The following is an 18795-nucleotide window of genomic DNA, read 5'->3' as shown; positions in this document are numbered from 1 at the left end:
TCCAGTTAGAATTGTCAAGATGCCAATGAAAGCATTCTATTAGCAGATGGCACATCCCACCGGTTTCCCAAAGCCACGGGCTGCAATATTTAGCTGATAATAACAACGTTGTTGTCCCAAGGCTTTCAGCGCAGCTCACAATTTCATGCCACCATCCAACAAAACAGCTGAAAACAAGGAGCAAGATGTTAAAGCAACGCCACAAAGTAGTTCGCCACGGAGGCTTCAAAGAGCAGAACCTCACTTGCTATTATCCCGGATTGAAATAACCTTGTTTTGTGGGAAACCTGCAGCCCTGGCAGGCAAAGAGAGAACGCCTGGCCAGGGCAGGCAATTGGCGTGTGCAAGTGTGACCAAGATGGAAGCCGCCTTTTTATTCCAGGGAACTGTTTTAGAACAAGCAGCCGCACATGGGCACTTGACAGGGGAAGAGAGAGGCAAACCCAGTAAATTACAGAGCCCTGCACTGCACTGAATCCCTGCTCTTAAGCGTAACCAGAAACATAATGATGGGCCTGCCTCAGAGGAACGTTAAACAGGGGTTGTGAACCAATAGGCGTTTAGTGGAACATCATCCGAGAAGTCCCACATGGCAAAGCAAGGAATAGCCAGGTATGTGAGATTTGGGTGAATTTCTATTAAATGCTGATAGCATGTCAGAAAGGGAGGTATACAGACAGTGTGGTGATCGTATTGTTCAACTTCTCTTATTTATTTTTCCTGAGTGAAATGAAGATTAGCAGGCGCATTGCAGTGACCGCGCGATTAATGTAAATTGACCCAGTGAGAGATAATATCTAAATATGTGAAAGCGCAGGCATCAGTCCCTACTAGGTGAGGCTCTACAAATCCTTCTCTCTAGGGCAGGGGGGGGGGAGTATGTGGCTTTCCAGTTGTTGTTGGACTGCAACTCCCATCATCCCTCACTGTTGGCTGTGATGGCCAGTGGGAGTTGGAGTCCAACAATATCTGTAAGGCCACACGCTCCCCGCCTCTGCTGTAGGGCCCTATTTGCCTTGCCTGTAATTGTGCCCCTGCGGGAGCGGCTGCATTCATCAGGAACTTCCTTCAGCAGGGTAACATGGCTCGAGTAGACCCAGTCCCAATATTGCACAGCTCCATATGCAATCAGCAAAGGAACAATTGCACGCAAATGATTGCACCTCACCATGTGGATCTGGTGGATCTTTTTGAGTATTGGCCAGCAAGCTGATGCAAAGTGACCCAGCGAAACATGCTGGCGCTGCGTCAGTGCCTTTACTGTCTTCTTGAAAGGGAAGCCAAACTAAGAAGCGATGAGAGGCCACCATGACCCCTGCTGATTCACTGCAGTGAGTGCAAACAGCTGTGACTTTGCCCTAAGATTGCCTTTGCATGAGTGAAGCTGGGCGGGAGGTATAAAACTATTCACGCCTGCTCTGATCATGAGGATGTCTGAACTTATTAAAATTTCTGAGTATTCTGGGGTGATTCTTGAGATGAGGCCTGCACATCCTCTAGGACAAGCATCTCTAGGGAATTGAGATTCTCGGGGTACTTCCAGATGGAGGGCTCCTAGAGCTACCCATCAGAAGGCATTGTACATCTATTCCATATTTTTCTCAATGGATTTTCTGCAGTAAAAGATGGACGAAGCAGTGGGAAAACACAGTAGAGTTATGAGTGGTTGACAACATCATCTGGACCCCCCCCCCATAAAATCCCACGGATGAGGCAGGGCAATAGCATGATAAAAGCTTCATCTGGAGGCAGCCCTGGTCTAAATTCCATTTGCATTAGGTAATATTACCTCACCCCCGCTTCTTAAAACAGTCTGAGGCTGCAATCCCATGCATGCTTAGCTGGGAATAAGCCCCTTTGACTAAAATGGGACTTCCTTCTGAGTAGGCATGCATAGGATTGCACTGTGAGGATACTAGAAGCCAGTGGCAAGCTCATTTCTGTCACTGTCCTATCTGTCACCTCTTCTCACCTTAGCCATGTGGATTTCCATGTTCCACACACTATTCTATAACATCTCATACCCATGTGTTTACATTGTACAGGGGCCTTGAAGGCTGTAGATTTGGAGCAAGGCTGGCATAAACCATGGGCTATCTAGAAAGGTTGCCCACAGGCATACTATACTTTTGGAGCTATGTGACCCCTATCAGGCTTTTGGTTTTCTTAAGATTAAAATGAATGTCTAGTTCCTACTGCTATGAAATAAGGGTTGAAAACATGACTCAGGTGAAAATGACCCGTATTATTTTTATTAACACAGAGATGCACAAAAGACTAGTGAGTTGTAGAATTATTTAATTACTTAAATAGGAACAGTCAAAACAGACTGGAGTCAATGTTAGGAAAGGAAAGTAGGTGAGGGCTCTGTGGAAGATTCCAAGGTTTGTCCCTCAGGAAACAAAAAAGATTCAAAGATATTGTCCATCTGATTTCTTAATACAAGGTAAAATATGAATTGAACTGTAGCAAACGATGTGCATGAAGTGAAAACACAAAACTGCAAAACAGAGTTGGGTGGGGAGACATTGGGAAATTGTAGTTAAACTTGTAAAAAAAAAAAAAAAAACCCTGAAAACTCAGAAATAAAATGTTAATAACCAAACAATACAAGGTAAAATATCTTGGCTGTTCCATGCCCTCTCCCACCTAATAGATCAACAGTGAAATCTATGCATGCTTACTCAGAAGTAAGTCCCACTGAGTTCAATGGAGCTTACTGTCGGGTAAGTGGATGTAGGATTGCAGCCTAAATATGTTTCTATAGATGAGCTTTCCCCCACCTGGTGCCCTCCAGATGTTTTGGACCAACTCCCATCAGCCCCAGCCAGCATGGCCAAAGGTCAGGAATGCTGGGAGTTGTAGTCCAAAACATCTGGATGGCCACCAAGTTGGGGGAGGCTACCATAAACAAGCCACCACGTGTCTGAACATCAGCCAGCTAGCAGTCACCCTAGAAATGAAGAAGCTATTCAGTACGACATGGGTTGAGCTGGGACCACACCAAGAAATGACAGGGAAACTACAAATGAAGGTGTGATTTTTAAGATATATGCATCCCAAGCATGTTCATTAATATGTATCGAGAACTCCTGTAGATAGAAACTGTACTGAAAACACACTAATGAGAATGTTTAAAACACACAGTTTGCATGTCTGTACATGTGGGAGGCAGTTTCCACAAGCTTATTTAATGGCCTTGTTAGTATATCTTGGCTATCTGCTTGCTGTGTGGTTTGGTAAGAGTGGGAGCGAACTGAGTGGAGAGGAGGAGAAGACAGAAAGCTGGAGAGAGAAGCTAACAATGAAGAAGAGAACGGTGTGACACAGCAGGCGGGAAACACGGTGGCAGACAGCTTGTCCGTGGGTCTACGCAGGATGCCAAAGATGAATATGCACAGCTGCTGCAACGCCAAAGGCTGAGTGGTGAGCTGAGCTCCAGGGTGCATGAATGCATCAGCGTAAGGAACCAGATGACCTGAATTAGAACTAACCGAGGTTTCTGTATTGTGCAGTTGTTGGCTTGACAGTCTCTTAATGATCAAAAAGACATTTCCAGGAAGGCTCAAGGCCCTCAGCTCACTTCTTATCATCTTCATCATTAGGGAAGAGTCTATAAGCCAGGTAGTCCATGGATTCCTGAGCCAGCTTGGAGAGGTGGAGGACGCCAGTGACCACCAGAGCAATGAGCACTAACGGCAGCACCACATTCCACACTGTGGCAAGGACGTTGTAGCATCTGGCTTTGGAGCCGTAGCGGTGGGCAGCTTCCAGATCACCAGAGACCTTCTGATCCCGGGCCTTGGAGAGAGAGGAAGGGGGGAAAGCGTTGAGAGTTAGATATATTACAAATAAAGGATGGAATAGCATAGGAAGCCTCCTGTATAGAACAGAGCAACATATTAATCAACACCATAAGCTGAAGCCACAGTACCAGAAGCAATTCACAGCCCGAGTCAAGGCACGCTCATATAGAGTTGTTGTGTGGGTGCATGTGGAAGAGAAGGCATTGAGTCCACATTGGTCCATCCAGTCCACATGCAGGTGTGCCAGGGCATAGTCTGAGGGCACATGATGTAGTACACTTCACTGAAGCTAAGCAGGTCTGGGTCTGCTCAGTGACCAGATGGGAGACCACCTAGAAACCCCCATGGACATCACCTTCAGTTCCATGATGGAAGAAAGGCAAGATGTAAATGTATGTAAATATATAAATCTCCAATTTGCATTTCCCCATGCAAATTGGGAAAATTGGATGGTTGGCACACATGGGACTTTCCACATGGAGCTATGTGCTACGAAAGTCCACAAAGCCTGGCATTTCTGTATAGCAAGAGCATGTGTCTGCATTTCATGCACATTCATTTTGTGCCAAAGTCCCAAAGTGGCAGCATGAGAAACTCCTGTGCACTCCTGGGCTTAGTGAATGTGCAATCTGGAGGATGAGTCAGGGCAGGAATATGACAGACCCTAGTTACAGAGAAAAACCATGGAAAGATGTAATTGTTTTCTGGAATTTGTAGAGAGTATCAGATAAATGTTACTTCAGCCTGTGCTTCCCACACACAATCCAGAAGCCTCACAATCTCCTTTACCATCCCTATCTAGATAGATTATGTTTGTTCACACATCTGCTTTCATGCTGTGTTATGTGGCAGTCTCACAGTACTTTCACAAACCACAGAATGGAGCTTCTTAAGCGTAATTGATGGACAGGCCACTGATTCACCCAAAGTTCCACAGACAGGAAGGTAACAAGAGATTGCTGATAGACTGGAATCCCTTATGCCTCCTCACAACTCCCTCCCTCTTTCTGCTCAGCTGATTTGCCATTTAGGGTGCCATCCTATGCATGTTTAGACAGAATAAACTCTGGCAACTCCCAGCATTCCCCAGCCAGCCATCTTTGTTGGCTGGGGCATGCTGGGAGCTGTAGGCCTTTTATCTGCCTAAAAATGCATCAGATTGCATCCTGAATCTGTCAGTAAAGGAGCCTGAGCCAGTATCACTGCAAGGGAACACATGACACATTGCCTCTAAAATTAGTTCTCTCTCTGCCAGAATAAATGCTTCACTGCAGGGCCACTAACTTTTTAAACATTGGCTCTGCTCCTATGCCTTTAACTAACAGCCTGATACACCAGAAGGTAGCAGGCAAAGCTTCCCCCCACACCGTGCTCGCTGATCTCCATGCTCTTGGGCCTGGCATGACTCCTGGAGGGGCTGCTTTGGCCAGGAGCACCTTTGTCCAGCTCCAGGTGGTGCACCAGCTGCGCCCTTTCCTAGGGAAGTCAGATCTGGCCACGGTGATCCATTAATCACCTCTCGTTTATTTTCTTTGTTAGATGTTATGTATGTGTTACATTTCTCTACCGCCCTTTGGCCAAAGCTCTCTGGGTGGTTCACACAACATTTAGGCCACATTTACAGCTTAGACGACTGTGATGTGCTCTATGTGGAGCTGCCCTAGAAAAGTGTTCAGAAACCACCCGCTAGCACAAAATGCAGCGTCTGGTGTGCACCACCTTTTCTGAGCATCAGCCCCGCATTAATAAGGCACAGTAGCCGGGGAAGTAAATCAGGAGACAAATATTGACGGTGGTTTGAAAGGGGGAATCACTGCTCATGCTGTACAGACTTCCCCAGCATTTGCCGCTGGTCAGGCAGGTTTGGCAGTGTTGTTACAGAAGGGACAGTGGTGCGAAAAAGCCCTTCTGGGCACTTCAGGGGTATTGATCCCTCTGCCATGTGACCTCTAAGTCTTTCAGAAATTACTGTCCGTCTCCAGCCTAAACAAAAGCAACTCTGCTTCACTCTCTCCAAAGGACTCATCTCCTTCATTTTCGGTCTGTGTTTATTAGTACAGGAAATTCCTGGGCCTGATTCCTGAATGGAAGCAGTAAATATAGTTGCAAGCATGTGCTTGCCCTAAATGGCCACCTGCCAGCATTTCCTAAGACTTGTACAGCAGCAGCAGCAGCAGCAGCAGAGACTTGAGTGCCAAATCATTCTTCTGGAATTCCTCTCTCTGCATTTTACTTGGAAGTTCCAGCAACCAGAATATTCCATCAATGGTGCCATCAGCATAGGACTCTGGGGCAAAAGTCCAGGCTCCCACTCAGCAGAATGAACAGGAGCCCCCCCCCCCCCCATGCAGCATGATTTTGAAGTAAAAAAAAAAGCAACAAAAAAGTGAAGTAACACATATTATCATCTAAAGAAGGGGGCTCCTGTAAGACCATTAAGGATGCAATCCTATGCATGGCTGGCTGGGGAATGCATGGAGTGGTAGGACTTTTTTCTGTCTAAATATGCATAGGATTGCTCCCGGAGAGAGCAATCCTATGACCCGCTAGACACTGTCTAGCAGGCCATAGGATATGGTCTATTCCGGGAACAGACCTCGGAGCCTGTGCTCCGCAGTCAGTTCCCGGAGAACTGACCTCCCCCCTTGCCTGCACTGCCTTGGAGGCAGCATGGAGAAGCCTCATCCTCCGCGCTTGCAAGATGAGCGCAGAGCTACTGAAAAAGGACAGGGCTGGGGGCGGTCCAGGCCAGGGATTGCGAAGCTGCGTGTACAACACATCCTATGTGTCGTACGGCAGCTTCCTCTCCGGGCAGGCCCCCCCGCCACTAGACAGCCTAAAACAGATGTCTAGCGAAAAAGAGCAAGGGAGGAGAGGCGCGGAGGGAACGATCCCCCGGTGCCTCTCCTGCCTTGCTTTGGATAGGCAGTCGCCTATCTACTTAGGATTGCGCCCCTAGTCTCTTAAGTAATTACCTAGCTGCATTATTGTATGCCATTTTTCTCCTGCAGGATGCAAACAGCCGTGAAGACTGGACTACACAGGGGTGTGGAGCAATATTGGCTCTTCTACACATTCCTCTTCTGCACCTCTGCACAAAATGCTAGATGTTCTGTTTGTTTCTTTGCTTGAGATCCAGCAGGTTTTAGAGCAGATGATCCAGGCTGGCTGAATGAAAGTGAGTTGTGCGAAGGGAGCTGCACTGGCGTATGTTTTATAACGTTTAGCAGGCTTGTAATGATTCCTGGAATCATTTCTTTGGGCCGTGTACAAATTTTTGTCTGAATCATCTCTGCGTCTGGCACGTAAATATTAATCAAAGCCACATTTACTTGGAAACTGAAGTCTGATTATATCAGTTCCACACTTCATAAGTCATGGGGCAATGAGTTCATGGTATTCTCTTGATTCCCTAGTGACTGTACTTCTGTTCCATAATTTCCTGGTTTTATTGTTTAAAAGTACATTGGATTTCAGGGGTCAGAGAGGAATCAAAAATTCCAGTCCATTGGAAATGCATGCCCCAGCACTCAGGGAAAAGTCAAGAATTTAACATTTAAATCCAAGATCTATTAAATCCAGCTTATTATTCTTAGCAGAAAAACTATGGAAAGGAATCACCATGTGAACCTAGCTAGTCACATACAAGCTTTTGAGTTTCATTGAACTCTTCATCACGGCACCTAGGTCTGTCTTCTACACCTAAGTAGACTGAATTGTTTTCCTCCTTTTCTCTAAGGTTCTATAGCAGATTCTGTGTTGCTGCTGCCACCACATAATAACAGAGCTACTATTCGGGAAATGTTCTTTACCAGAATTCCCTGGATACCATCCCAGGTAAGTATGTGGCCCCAAGACATAAGAATTGTGCAGAAGAGACAGCGCTTGTCCAGAATATTCCTACCTTGACAGAGTAGGCAAGAGCTACAAAGCCGAGGCAGCAGAGGTTCATATAGATGGTGTTGAAGACGGACCAAATCATGTAGTCACGCGGGACCACAGGCGGCCTGACAGTGATGACGGTTGGAGGCGATTCCTGCTTGTGGGATGTCATGGGCAGGTAATCTTCACGAGGGTACGAAGTGTCCATGATTCAAGTTGGAGGAAATATGCCGTTTCCCAGTAGTGGCAGCTGTGAGGGAAGCTGGGCAGGGGCAGCCCTTTATATAGTGCTTGTCTGGGGCATATATTCATCTCCATCTATATATAAAACAGGGAAATTACAGCTCTAGTTTAAGTGTGGTTATCAGAAATGCCTTGCCAGGGTTGAGAGAAATATTTGGTTTTTCAAGCCTGCCCTCGCTCCCTTGGACAAGGAGTGCTTTTTATAGCCATGTGGTTGGTTTTGGCCTACCTCCAAGCCCAGAGAACTGGTCCATAATTCAGGCATGTGGCTTCAAAGGCAGCCAGGATATGTACATGTTTGGAAAACGGCAAGGTGGTACTTACATCGCAACTGCTCTCATATGTGGGAGATGGTCGGTTAAGTGTATAGCACATGGTTTGTGTCACTGATTGTATCCCATGGCTGCAGAAATGTCTCTTAGTTATTAACCTTCCAGTTGTAGTGCCTTCCCCTGCATACTCTCAGTTCTCATTGTTCCTTTCGCTGACCAGTTGAGCAGCTGAACTTTGTTTAATATAGGCTGTCAGGTGAGACTGTCACGTGAGATGCCAAATGAGACATGATGCAGAAGATTTGTAAACACATACACTTTAAAGCAGGTACAGGGGGCTGTGACTCTGATCAGAGCAGCAGTGTTGGTGTGTGTCTGGGGGTGGGTGGATTTTTTAATCCTTTTCCCTGTATCACTTCCCCAGTTCTGCTAATAGCCCCATAGATACAACAGCTACGCCTGAATTTCCCCCCTATAGGGCGAATAGCATCTCTGGGGGCAATTTAGATCAGTGAAATTAGATTGCGGGAAAGAAGCAATACATACCTCCTCCCCTCCCCCATGCCTCTGTTCTAATAAAATTAGGTACCTCCTGAGGACCTGCTTTGTTTTTAATGGATCGCTGTCCTGCATCATATCTGAAATGGCTCCATATCAGTTCTGTACAGCCACTAGCACATCACTGACACTCATGTACTACTACTGCTGTTGCTGCTGCTATTGCAGATCTGGGAAAACTTGTCTGGTAGCTACTGGTTATGAAACAATGATGAAATTGCAAGGATTCTCAGCATGTTATGGTGAGTTTGACAACTGGGGAGGGAGTACCTCAGAAAGGAAAGGTGGAGAGCCAACAAAGAATAACCCCATGTTTCAGTTCTCTATGGACAATACATTTTTCTGGGCTAGAGAAAATATAAAGAGTTATGGAATGGACCAGCAGAGCCCAACCTTCCTCTCTCCTAAGTGCCTCTCTCTGCGGCAGTGCAGCCTCTTAACCCGTGCACCCCCTATTCCTCCCCTAACAAGTAAGGGTGCAATCCTATGCATGTTGAGACAGACAACAGTCCTACCAGCATTCCCCAGCCATCATGGTTAGCTGGGGAATGCTGGAAGCTGTAGGACTTTTTTCTGTCTCAACATGCATAGGATTGTGCTGTCAGAGAGCAATCCTGTAGTCCCTGGGAAAGGGTCCCCAGGACCATAGGATTGCTCAGAAAAACACTTCCGAGGTTGGAGACAGTGCTCCACCTTCAAAAGGGGGAGTCAGAGATCTGTGCCCACCCCCTCCCAGCTAGCATGGAAAGAAACACACCAGCTGCTGTCCTTTTTTGGAAAAGTGACCTCAGAGGAGGAGGAAAGGGGCATTCTGGTGGGTGGGGAGGGGAGGATACTGGAGAGGCCAAGATATAAGATATCCTGAGCCTTCTCCAGCTTCCTTCCCTCCCCCTCCAAAGCACCCTCACTAGATGGGCTGAAAAGCCCGTCTAGCTAAAATCACCAAGGATGGAGGACAGGGGGGCAAAGATCGCCTCCACTGCTCTTCCTGCCTTGCCACCTTCAGCCCAGCAGAGCATAGAAATCTCAGAAGCCTCCGAGTTCAGAGACTTCCAAGCAGCAAGGGAGCAATCGATAGGGTTGCATCCTTAGTATGTTTAGGACTACAACTGCCTTAGAGGCTGATCCTAAGCATAAAGAAGGGTAGGGGTTCTGTGTAGGAAGTTTTAGTGGTTGCAACTTTCCCCATCCTTAGACGTCAAGCTTTGCCTGCCCCTCCTGTACAGCTATTGCAAGTCAAGGAGCTCTCCGTCCTCATTTACATTTGGTCACTTTATTCGATAGGTTTAGATATTGCATCAATGGAACCTAGTTATGGAATGATTTGCCAACATCTTCTTCTGCAAGTGGCTTGTGTTTGCTGCTTTGTTTTTCTAAGAGCTGTCATTCCATTCTTGCGTTTCTTGGACAAAGTCCTGTGTATCTGGCCAGCTGAATTATAGTCCTTGTGGTGCCAAGATGTTAAACACTAGAATAACCAAAGGCAAAGGAAGACAGAGCTTTTGCACAGAAGAAGCATTTTCTCTCTTCCACATGGTTACTATTAAAAATACAGGAGCCATTTCTTCTATTGGTCATCCTATAGAACATGGAGCTGTATATATACCCAGGTCTCTGCTGTAGAACCAGCCTAAGAAAGAAGCTCATAAGAAGCCTACAAGTAAAGGTTACTACTATGCAAGTACAGTTCAAAACTTTATATGCCACCAACGTCCTTTCTTTAAACTATGGCACCACCATGTGACTATGAGCAGAAATGCAAGAAGGCTATGCAAAAGGAGTCACGTAGCACCTAACACATATGTTATGGCAGAAGTTTTTGTGGACTACAGTCTGCTTCACCAGATGCATGAAGTGCTCTCCTCAGTTGGCAGGTTTATATACAAATGAGTAGAATCCAATGTTAGTGCTACCTAGAGTAGATCTACTGAAATGAATGGTACTCGTGTTAGTCATGACTAACTGAAGTACTATCCATTTCAATGGGTGCACTCTAGGTGGAACTGACATCGAATTCAACCCCATATCTCCAGAGAAAGAAAATATAAGCGGTGAGGTCAGAGAGAAATGAAATGCAAAAAAATGAAAACTAGACTGTGACAACGGCACTAAACTTAAGCTTAAACGTATGTAAAATAATTAAAGCAACCATTCTCAAAGCAATGTTGATGATAACTCAACTATCCTGCCTCATTAGCGCCTGTAGTGGGAGTAAAAGCAAACAAACTCTTTTGTCCGATTCAGGCCACAACTGAACTTCTCTTCTTGGTAAGTTGCAATTCAGCGGTTTCACACTGCAGTCTACCTTGAAACTTCCTTTTATTCAATAATAGCAAACGGAGCATATTCAGCCCCGCACTTGGATGTTTCTGCATTGTCTCACTGGGCCTAGTATAACTGAGCTCATATTTCTGCCGGCAATGGGACAATGTAGCTTTTTCCATTTCAGATCATCCCCACAATTTCACCTCCCTCCTTCAAAGGAAATCTTTCCACCTGCGGTGCTAATGATGGCTTTCTCCCATTATATAATATTTTTCCTTGTTTGGTCCACTCCTGTGTCTTCTGTGTTTTAGTTAGATTTCCCTCCCTTGTTTCACATCTTGCTCCCCTACCCAAGAGTGATAAATTGCAGAGCCCAGGCCAATGAGACCTGTACAGCAGCAGCTCCATTCAAATATCTCCTTCAGCATGTTATAAAAAAGAAAAGAAAAAAAGAAGAATTGAAACTGCCATATAATACATGAGGCATTATGAGAGCTATACATACATTTGGGGAATTAGAATCATACATTAACGCTCAAAAGGTTAAAAGACAAGCATTTAAAATCAATAGTGAACTACACTGGGATACATAGGAAATCGTGTGTGTGTGTGTGTGTTTGTATGTGTGTGTTTGTATGGTTGTATGTGTAGAAAGGGGGAGAAGGGGGGAAGGAACTTTCAGCTTGGGATGACTTGAATGGGGGAGTAAAAGACTGCTTGCGGGGGGCTGAGAGAGAGAGTTTTAGAGGAAATGCAGGGTTTGGAGAGAAAGTGGAGGGAGAAAGAGCTAAAGCCTGGGAGTTTTGAAGTTTGGTATTGGGTGGAATATTAGGAAAAGGGAAGAAAAGATGATGCAAAGATTTACCTCTCCTTATCTGCTGGCTGGTGAAGTGATGGGAAGCTCTGTTGAGTTCCTTCTCTGGGAAAGAAGGGGAGAAAAAAGGGAGGAAGGGGGGTGCTTTCTTTCAAGATTATTCAAGGATGTTGGAAAATAGATTTTTAGGTGTCATACATTAAGGGAAGAAAGAAGACAATGGGATTCTCTTTCTTTCCTGATGGGAGTTGATGGGTGCATATTTCTGGCTTTCACAGGTCCAGGTGAGCAAGATAGCCAGGGATTTTGGTGATGGTCTTAAGTAAAGGCGACAAAAGAATCATGTAGGCATGTATCCCCTTCATGGATCACTGCCTTGTTGTGGCAAAGGGGCTTGCGTAACTCAGTGAAGCCATAAGCTATGCCGTGCAGGGCCACCCAAGACGGGCAGGTCATGGCAGAGAGTTCTGACAAAATGTGGTCCACTGGAGAAGGAAATGGCAACCCACTCCAGTATTCTTGCCAAGAAAACCCCATGGAATGTATCACAAGGCTAAAAGATATGACGCCGGAAGATGAGACTCTCAGGTCGGAAGGTGTCCAATATACTACTGGGGAAGAGCAGAGGGTATTTCCAAGTAGCACCAGAAAGAGTGAAGTGGCTGGGCCAAAGCCGAAAGGACACTCAGCTGCGGATGTGTCTGGTGGTGAAAACAAAATCCGATGCTGTAAAGAACAATATTGTTTAGGAACCTGGAATGTCAGATCAATGAATCAAGATAAGCTGGAGGTGGTCAAACATGAGATGGCAAGATTGAACATCGACATCTTGGGAATCAGCGAACTAAAGTGGACAAGCATGGGCGAATTTAATGCAGGTGACCATTATATCTACTACTGTGGGCAAGAATCCCTGAGAAGAAATGGAATAGCACTCATAGTCAATAAAAGGGTGGGAAAAGCAGTACTGGGGTACAATCTCAAAAACGATAGAATGATCTCAGTACGAATCCAAGGCAAACCATTCAACATCACAGTAATTCAAGTCTATGCCCCAACCACTAAGGCTGAAGAAGCTGAGGTTGATTGGTTCTACGAAGACCTACAACACCTTCTAGAACTAACACCAAAAAAAAGATGTCCTTTTCGTCATACGGGATTGGAATGCCAAAGTAGGAAGTCAAGAAATCACCGGGATAACAGGCAAACATGGCCTTGGTGTACAAAATGAAGCAGGACAAAAGCTAATTGAGTTTTTCCAAGAGAACACACTGATCATAGCAAACACTATTTTCCAACAGTACAAGAGGCGACTCTACACATGGACATCACCAGATGGTCAATATCGAAATCAGATTGATTATGTCCTTTGCAGCCAAAGATGGAGAAGCTCCATACAGTCAGTAAAAACAAGACCTGGAGCTGACTGTGGCTCAGATCATGAGCTGCTTCTTGCAAAATTTCGGCTTAAATTGAAGAACGTCGGGAAAACCACTAAACCGTTCAGGTATGACCTAAATCATATCCCTGATGAATATACAGTGGAGGTGACAAATAGATTTAAGGGATTAGACCTGATAGACAGAGTGCCTGAGGAACTATGGACAGAGGTCCATAACATTGTTCAGGAGGTAGCAACTCAATCCATGCCAAAGAAAAAGAAATGCAAGAAAGCAAAGTGGCAGTCTGAGGAGGCTTTACAAGTAGCTGAGGAAAGAAGGGAAGCGAAAAGCAAGGGAGAAAGGGGAAGAGATATCCAACTGAATGCAGAGTTCCAGAGAATAGCAAGGAGAGACAAGAAGGCCTTCTTAAATGAACAATGCAAAGAAATCGAGGAAAACAATAGAATGGGAAAGACTAGAGATCTTTTCAAGAAAATCGGAGATCTCAAGGGAACATTTTGTGCAAAGACGGGCATGATAAAGGACAAAGAAGGCAGGGACCTAACAGACGCAGATGAGATTAAAAAGAGGTGGAAAGAATACACAGAAGAACTATACAGGAAAGATCTTAATGTCCCTGATAACCATGATAGTGCAGTCACTGAACTTGAGCCGGGCATCCTAGAGAGTGAAGTCAAGTGGGCCTTAGGAAGCATTAGTAACAACAAAGCTAGCGGAGATGACAGTCTTCCAGCGGAGCTATTTAAAATCCTAAAAGATGATGCTGTTAAAGTGCTGCACTCAATATGCCAACAAATTTGGAACACTCAACAGTGGCCACAAGACTGGAAAAGGTCAGTTTACATTCCAATTCCAAAGAAGGGCAATGCCAAAGAGCGTTCAAACTACCGTACAATTACGCTCATTTCACATGCCAGCAAGGTTATGCTCAAAATCCTACAAGCTAGGTTTCAGCAGTATGTGAACTGAGAATTACTGGAAGTACAAGCTGGGTTTCGAAGTGGCAGAGGAAGTAGAGATCAGATCGCCAACATTCGCTGCATCATGGAGAAAGCAAGAGAATTCCAGAAAAACGTCTATTTCTGCTTCACTGACTACGCTAAAGCCTTTGATTGTGTGGATCACAACAAACTGTGGCAAATTCTTAAAGAGATGGGAGTACCAGACCACCTTACCTGTCTCCTGAGAAACCTGTACGAGGGCCAAGAAGCAACAGTAAGAACCACACATGGAACAACCAATTGGTTCAAAATTGAGAAAGGAGTACAACAAGGCTGCATATTGTCGCCCTGGTTATTTAACGTATATGCAGAGTACATCATGAGAAATGCCGGGTTGGATGAATCACAGGTCGGAATTAAGATTGCTAGGATTATCAACAACCTCAGATACGTAGACGATACCACCCTAATAGCAGAATGTGAAGAGGATCTCAAGAGCCTCTTGTTGAGGGTGAAAGAGGAGAGTGCAAAAGCTGGTTTGAAACTCAACATTAAAAAAACAAAGATCATGGCATCTGGCCCCATCACTTCCTGGCATATAGAAGGGGAAGAAATGGAAGCAGTGACAGATTTTATTTTCTTGGGCTCCAAGATCACCACAGACGGTGACTGTAGCCATGAAATTAAAAGACGCTTGCTCCTTGGGAGGAAAGCTATGGCAAACCTAGACAACATAGTAAGAAGCAGAGACATCACCTTGCCGACAAAGGTCCATATAATCAAAGCTATGGTTTTCCCAGTAGTAATGTATGGCTGTGAGAGCTGGACTATAAGGAAGGCTGAGCGCCGAAGAATTGGTGCTTTCGAACTGTGGTGCTGGAGAAGACTCTTACGAGTCCCCTGGACTGCAAGGAGATCAAAACAGTCAATCCTAAAGGAAATCAACCACAACTGCTCATTGGAAGGACAGATACTGAAGTTGAAGCTCAAATATTTTGGCCCCCTAATGCGAAGAGAAAACTCCCTGGAAAAGACCCTGATGCTGGGAAAGACTGAAGGCAAAAGGAGAAGGGGACAGCAGAGGATGAGATTGCTAGATAGCATCACCGATGCAATGAATATGAACTTGAGCACGCTCCAGGAGAGAGCAGAGGACAGGAGGGCCTGGCGTGCTATGGTCCATGGGGTCACGAAGAGTCGGACACGACTGAACGACTGAACAACAACAACAAGGCATGCTTGCTTACACAATATTGGGTTTCTTACAGCTTTAAAAGGCATTGAATTCTTTATTTTTCATTCTATTTGGCTTAAACAGGAAGATTAGAAATCATCATAAAATATTTTCGTGGTGGGGGCTTCTGTAGTTGTTGTCCTGAGGCAAGATCTGAAATTTGCAAGTGTTAACTGTGGAACTAAGGCAATCAGAGCACAGTGTCTGGCCAGAAAGTTTATGCAAGAAGTCTGCATCTCCTCTCGGGTTGTGCAAGGCCTTAACATCCTATGGGACCTGTTTTTCTTCCCTTCTCCAAGACCAAAAAACCTTAGTCCCCATCCAGATACAGGCCATATTTTCCCAGATCAGCAGAATTTTGGGGTACTTCGTAACAAGTTAGCATCAGCGGGTCGCAGCATACCTATGCCAGCCAGCCCAGATGCTGACATGAGGCCTGTTTACCACTGTCCCCATCACCTGCTGCTCTCTCTGGTCATTTGGGGGCCTCCAGAGTTGTGGGCCTGGACTTGGCCCCAAGGTCCAGCCCTGGCTGTGTCACTGTGGGCATGTAGCTAGGACCGTGGCTTCATAGCCTTACAACAGCGACTAAGGCCTTGCAAGTAAGCCCACAAAGGATGGACACAAGTGCTAGCCCCACCCTGGCCGCACATACCCACACTGCTCATTTGCCTTAACATCTATGGTCAAAAAAGGGAAGAGGAGAAAAACATCAGGTCTGTTAATCCAGCCTTGCTAGGCCAAAGGGACAACTAAATTCAGAGTTATGACAACAGTGGCAAAGTCCATCTCCATGCAAGTGGCTTTTAACTTTGCTGAGATGAAGTGATAGCCAATGTGAGACCATGGCAATCGGAACAATGAAGAAAACACGGTGATTGCTTGCTTGATAAGAGGCCGCAAAGAGTATCACTCAAAGAGTACAGTAGCTGGAGAAACCACAATGTACTTGGTTTTGTTTGGAGAAGATGCTGATATGAAACGTGTGTGACAAATATTTGCCCCAGAAGTCTTTACATTTGGCAAGATTCCTGGACCAACCTACATAATAGGGTACCCTGCAAATATTTAACCAAAGCAGTTATTGGTTTTCCACATTTCTCTCATAAATTGCTACATTCTAAGTTACAATTTTCACCAAAAAAAAGCAATGAAATATTAACATATATTTCTGTATTGCTTAAATCAGTTTGACTCTAACAGAGGTATTGTAACACAAGCATTTGTGCTGATATGCTGCAACTTTTTGCTGACCTAGGAGCCTACTATGAGAATGATGAAATTTTCCCAGCTGAACTCAGGAAAGGAGTAACAAGTGCTTCAGATATGAAAGTTGGGGGGAAAATAACTATTTACTGGACTATTGTTCACACATGGTCAGTGTATGATGCAAAAGAGTCAAAGATGACATGAAATATTGTGAGAAGTAAATAGAACTGAAAAATAATTCAGGATGAAAATAGTCCATGACCATAACCTAGGGATGAGCAAATGCCCCAAAGTCCGGTCCGGGGGGGCACCATAGGGAAAACCAGGCTACTTAAGCTCACCAGATTTCCCCAGAACCCTGTGTGTGCCTCACAGATTTCAGGGGGCGCCTTTCTGATTTTAAAAATACAAGATCCGCAAATGGCAGCTGCCATTCACAGACCTTGGGAAAATTACAGCCGTAAATTTCATATTTTACGCCATTTGCATCCGTAAAGCACTTACACCTACATAAACTGCAGCCATAAAAGTACTACAGCTGTAATTTCCCAAGGTCTGTGAATGGCGGCTACCGTTCACAGACCTTGTCTTTTTAAAACCTGGAATTCATCCCTCGTGAAGTCTAGTGGGCGCAGAGGTAAGGGGAGCCGGTCCGCTGCAGACCTCGCAGGTTGGGTTCTTGGGAATCCGGCCTTATTTGAGTCCGCAGCAGATTACTCCAGCATCCCTACCAGAACCTGGTAGGAAAGAGAACCAGGTGGGTATCCTGCTTTGAATGAAATGTTTGGCTCAGCATTGCCAACAAAACTATGTGATAGCTGGGAACTTTAGAAAAACTAATAAGTGTTAGAAAAATTTCTTGCTTTGTAGGAAACATATGTAAGCAACTTAAGACATCATTTAATACGAGAGCCAAAGAGCAGGGCTTCTCGAATATTCCACCTGTCCTCACAGAACCAAACATTGGTTCTCAAAGGATGCAACATATGTCCTCATGGGAGAGCAAAACCACTGGTCTACCTTGACACCTCTGCTTCTTTTTGCTTCCAGCTCAGAAATGCCATTGGATAGGAAACTTTAATTTTTAATGGCAATGCTCCAAAATGGTTCTTAGAACACTTAAAATATATTTTTGCTTGCAACAACTTTGTATTTTTTGTCTGTGTTTAATGCTCTTTTATCAAATGTGAATTATGTAGAAACTGCCTAAGATAAGATTTAAAGACATGCCTGATCTCAGTGTCCTCTATTTAAATACTCTGAATCAATACCAGGAATTTTGTAAACTTACAATTTCCTTGGTGACAGTTTCTTCCTGGATTATGGCATGGGACACATTACCTGCTGATCCATGATCCAACTAAATACAAAAATCTCATTATCATAATATTCCTAGGCAAAGACAGATCTGTCACATATCTGCGTGATTTGTGTGATAGTAAGTATACTGTAGGGATTTTGCATTTTCTCCAGAGAAATTCTGAGCATGTATAAAGTGTTCCACCTCTGGGCTCAGTTCCAAACTGATATAAACATCAGTCCCCATGCCAGATCACTATAAGAAAGGGTACACGCAGCTCTACTTCTCATTCAAATCTTCACCAAGGTTGGCCGTAGAATCCCTGTCCAAATGTCTGGAGACGGTGAGTGGCTGGATGGGGAGGAATAAGCTGAAGCTGAACCCTGACAAGACCGAGGTACTTTTGGTGGGAGACAAGAGGAGGCTGGGGGATGTTGACCTGGTGTTGAATGGGGTACGGCTACCCTTGAAAGACCAGGTCCGCAGCCTGGGGGTCATTTTGGACTCCCAGCTGTCCATGGAGGCTCAGGTGTCAGCTGTGAGCCGGACAGCGCTGTATCAACTCCATCTGATACGGCAGCTGCGCCCCTTCCTTCCCGACCATCTGCTCCCATTGGTAGTACATGCCCTGGTCTCCTCTTGTTTAGACTACTGTAATGCACTCTACATGGGGTTACTCTTGAAGACGGTTCGGAAGCTGCAGCTGGTACAGAACGCGGTGGCTCGTCTGATTAAAGGCAGCCGCCGGCGAGATCACATCACTCCAGTGCTGAAGGAGTTGCACTGGTTACCAGTTGTTTTCCGGGCCAAATTCAAGGTGTTGGTTTTGTCCTTTAAAACCCTATATGGTTCCGGCCCAGCCTATCTT

The 18795-nt window shown here is 45.2% G+C and overlaps 1 protein-coding gene across 1 annotated transcript; it reads right to left on the bottom strand.

Annotated features, from left to right (window-relative positions):
* Positions 1–2277: 2277 nt before the first annotated feature.
* Positions 2278–8006, bottom strand: LOC146357893 (interferon-induced transmembrane protein 5-like). The gene is made up of 2 exons (XM_084858338.1): positions 7711–8006; positions 2278–3801 (listed from the first exon to the last, which is right to left on the bottom strand). Exons 1-2 carry the CDS (start codon positions 7894–7896, stop codon positions 3580–3582), a joined length of 408 nt encoding a protein of 135 aa, XP_084714464.1. The 5' UTR covers positions 7897–8006; the 3' UTR covers positions 2278–3579.
* Between the last annotated feature and the right edge of the window lie 10789 nt (positions 8007–18795).

This window comes from Heloderma suspectum, chromosome 1 (genome assembly GCF_057233095.1).
Source record: "Heloderma suspectum isolate Gila_16-S chromosome 1, 16-S_ref, whole genome shotgun sequence".
NCBI classification, from domain to species: Eukaryota; Metazoa; Chordata; class Lepidosauria; order Squamata; family Helodermatidae; genus Heloderma; species Heloderma suspectum.
The sequence above is the reverse complement of the archived record's forward strand: the minus strand, read 5'-3'. Positions and strand labels throughout refer to the sequence as shown.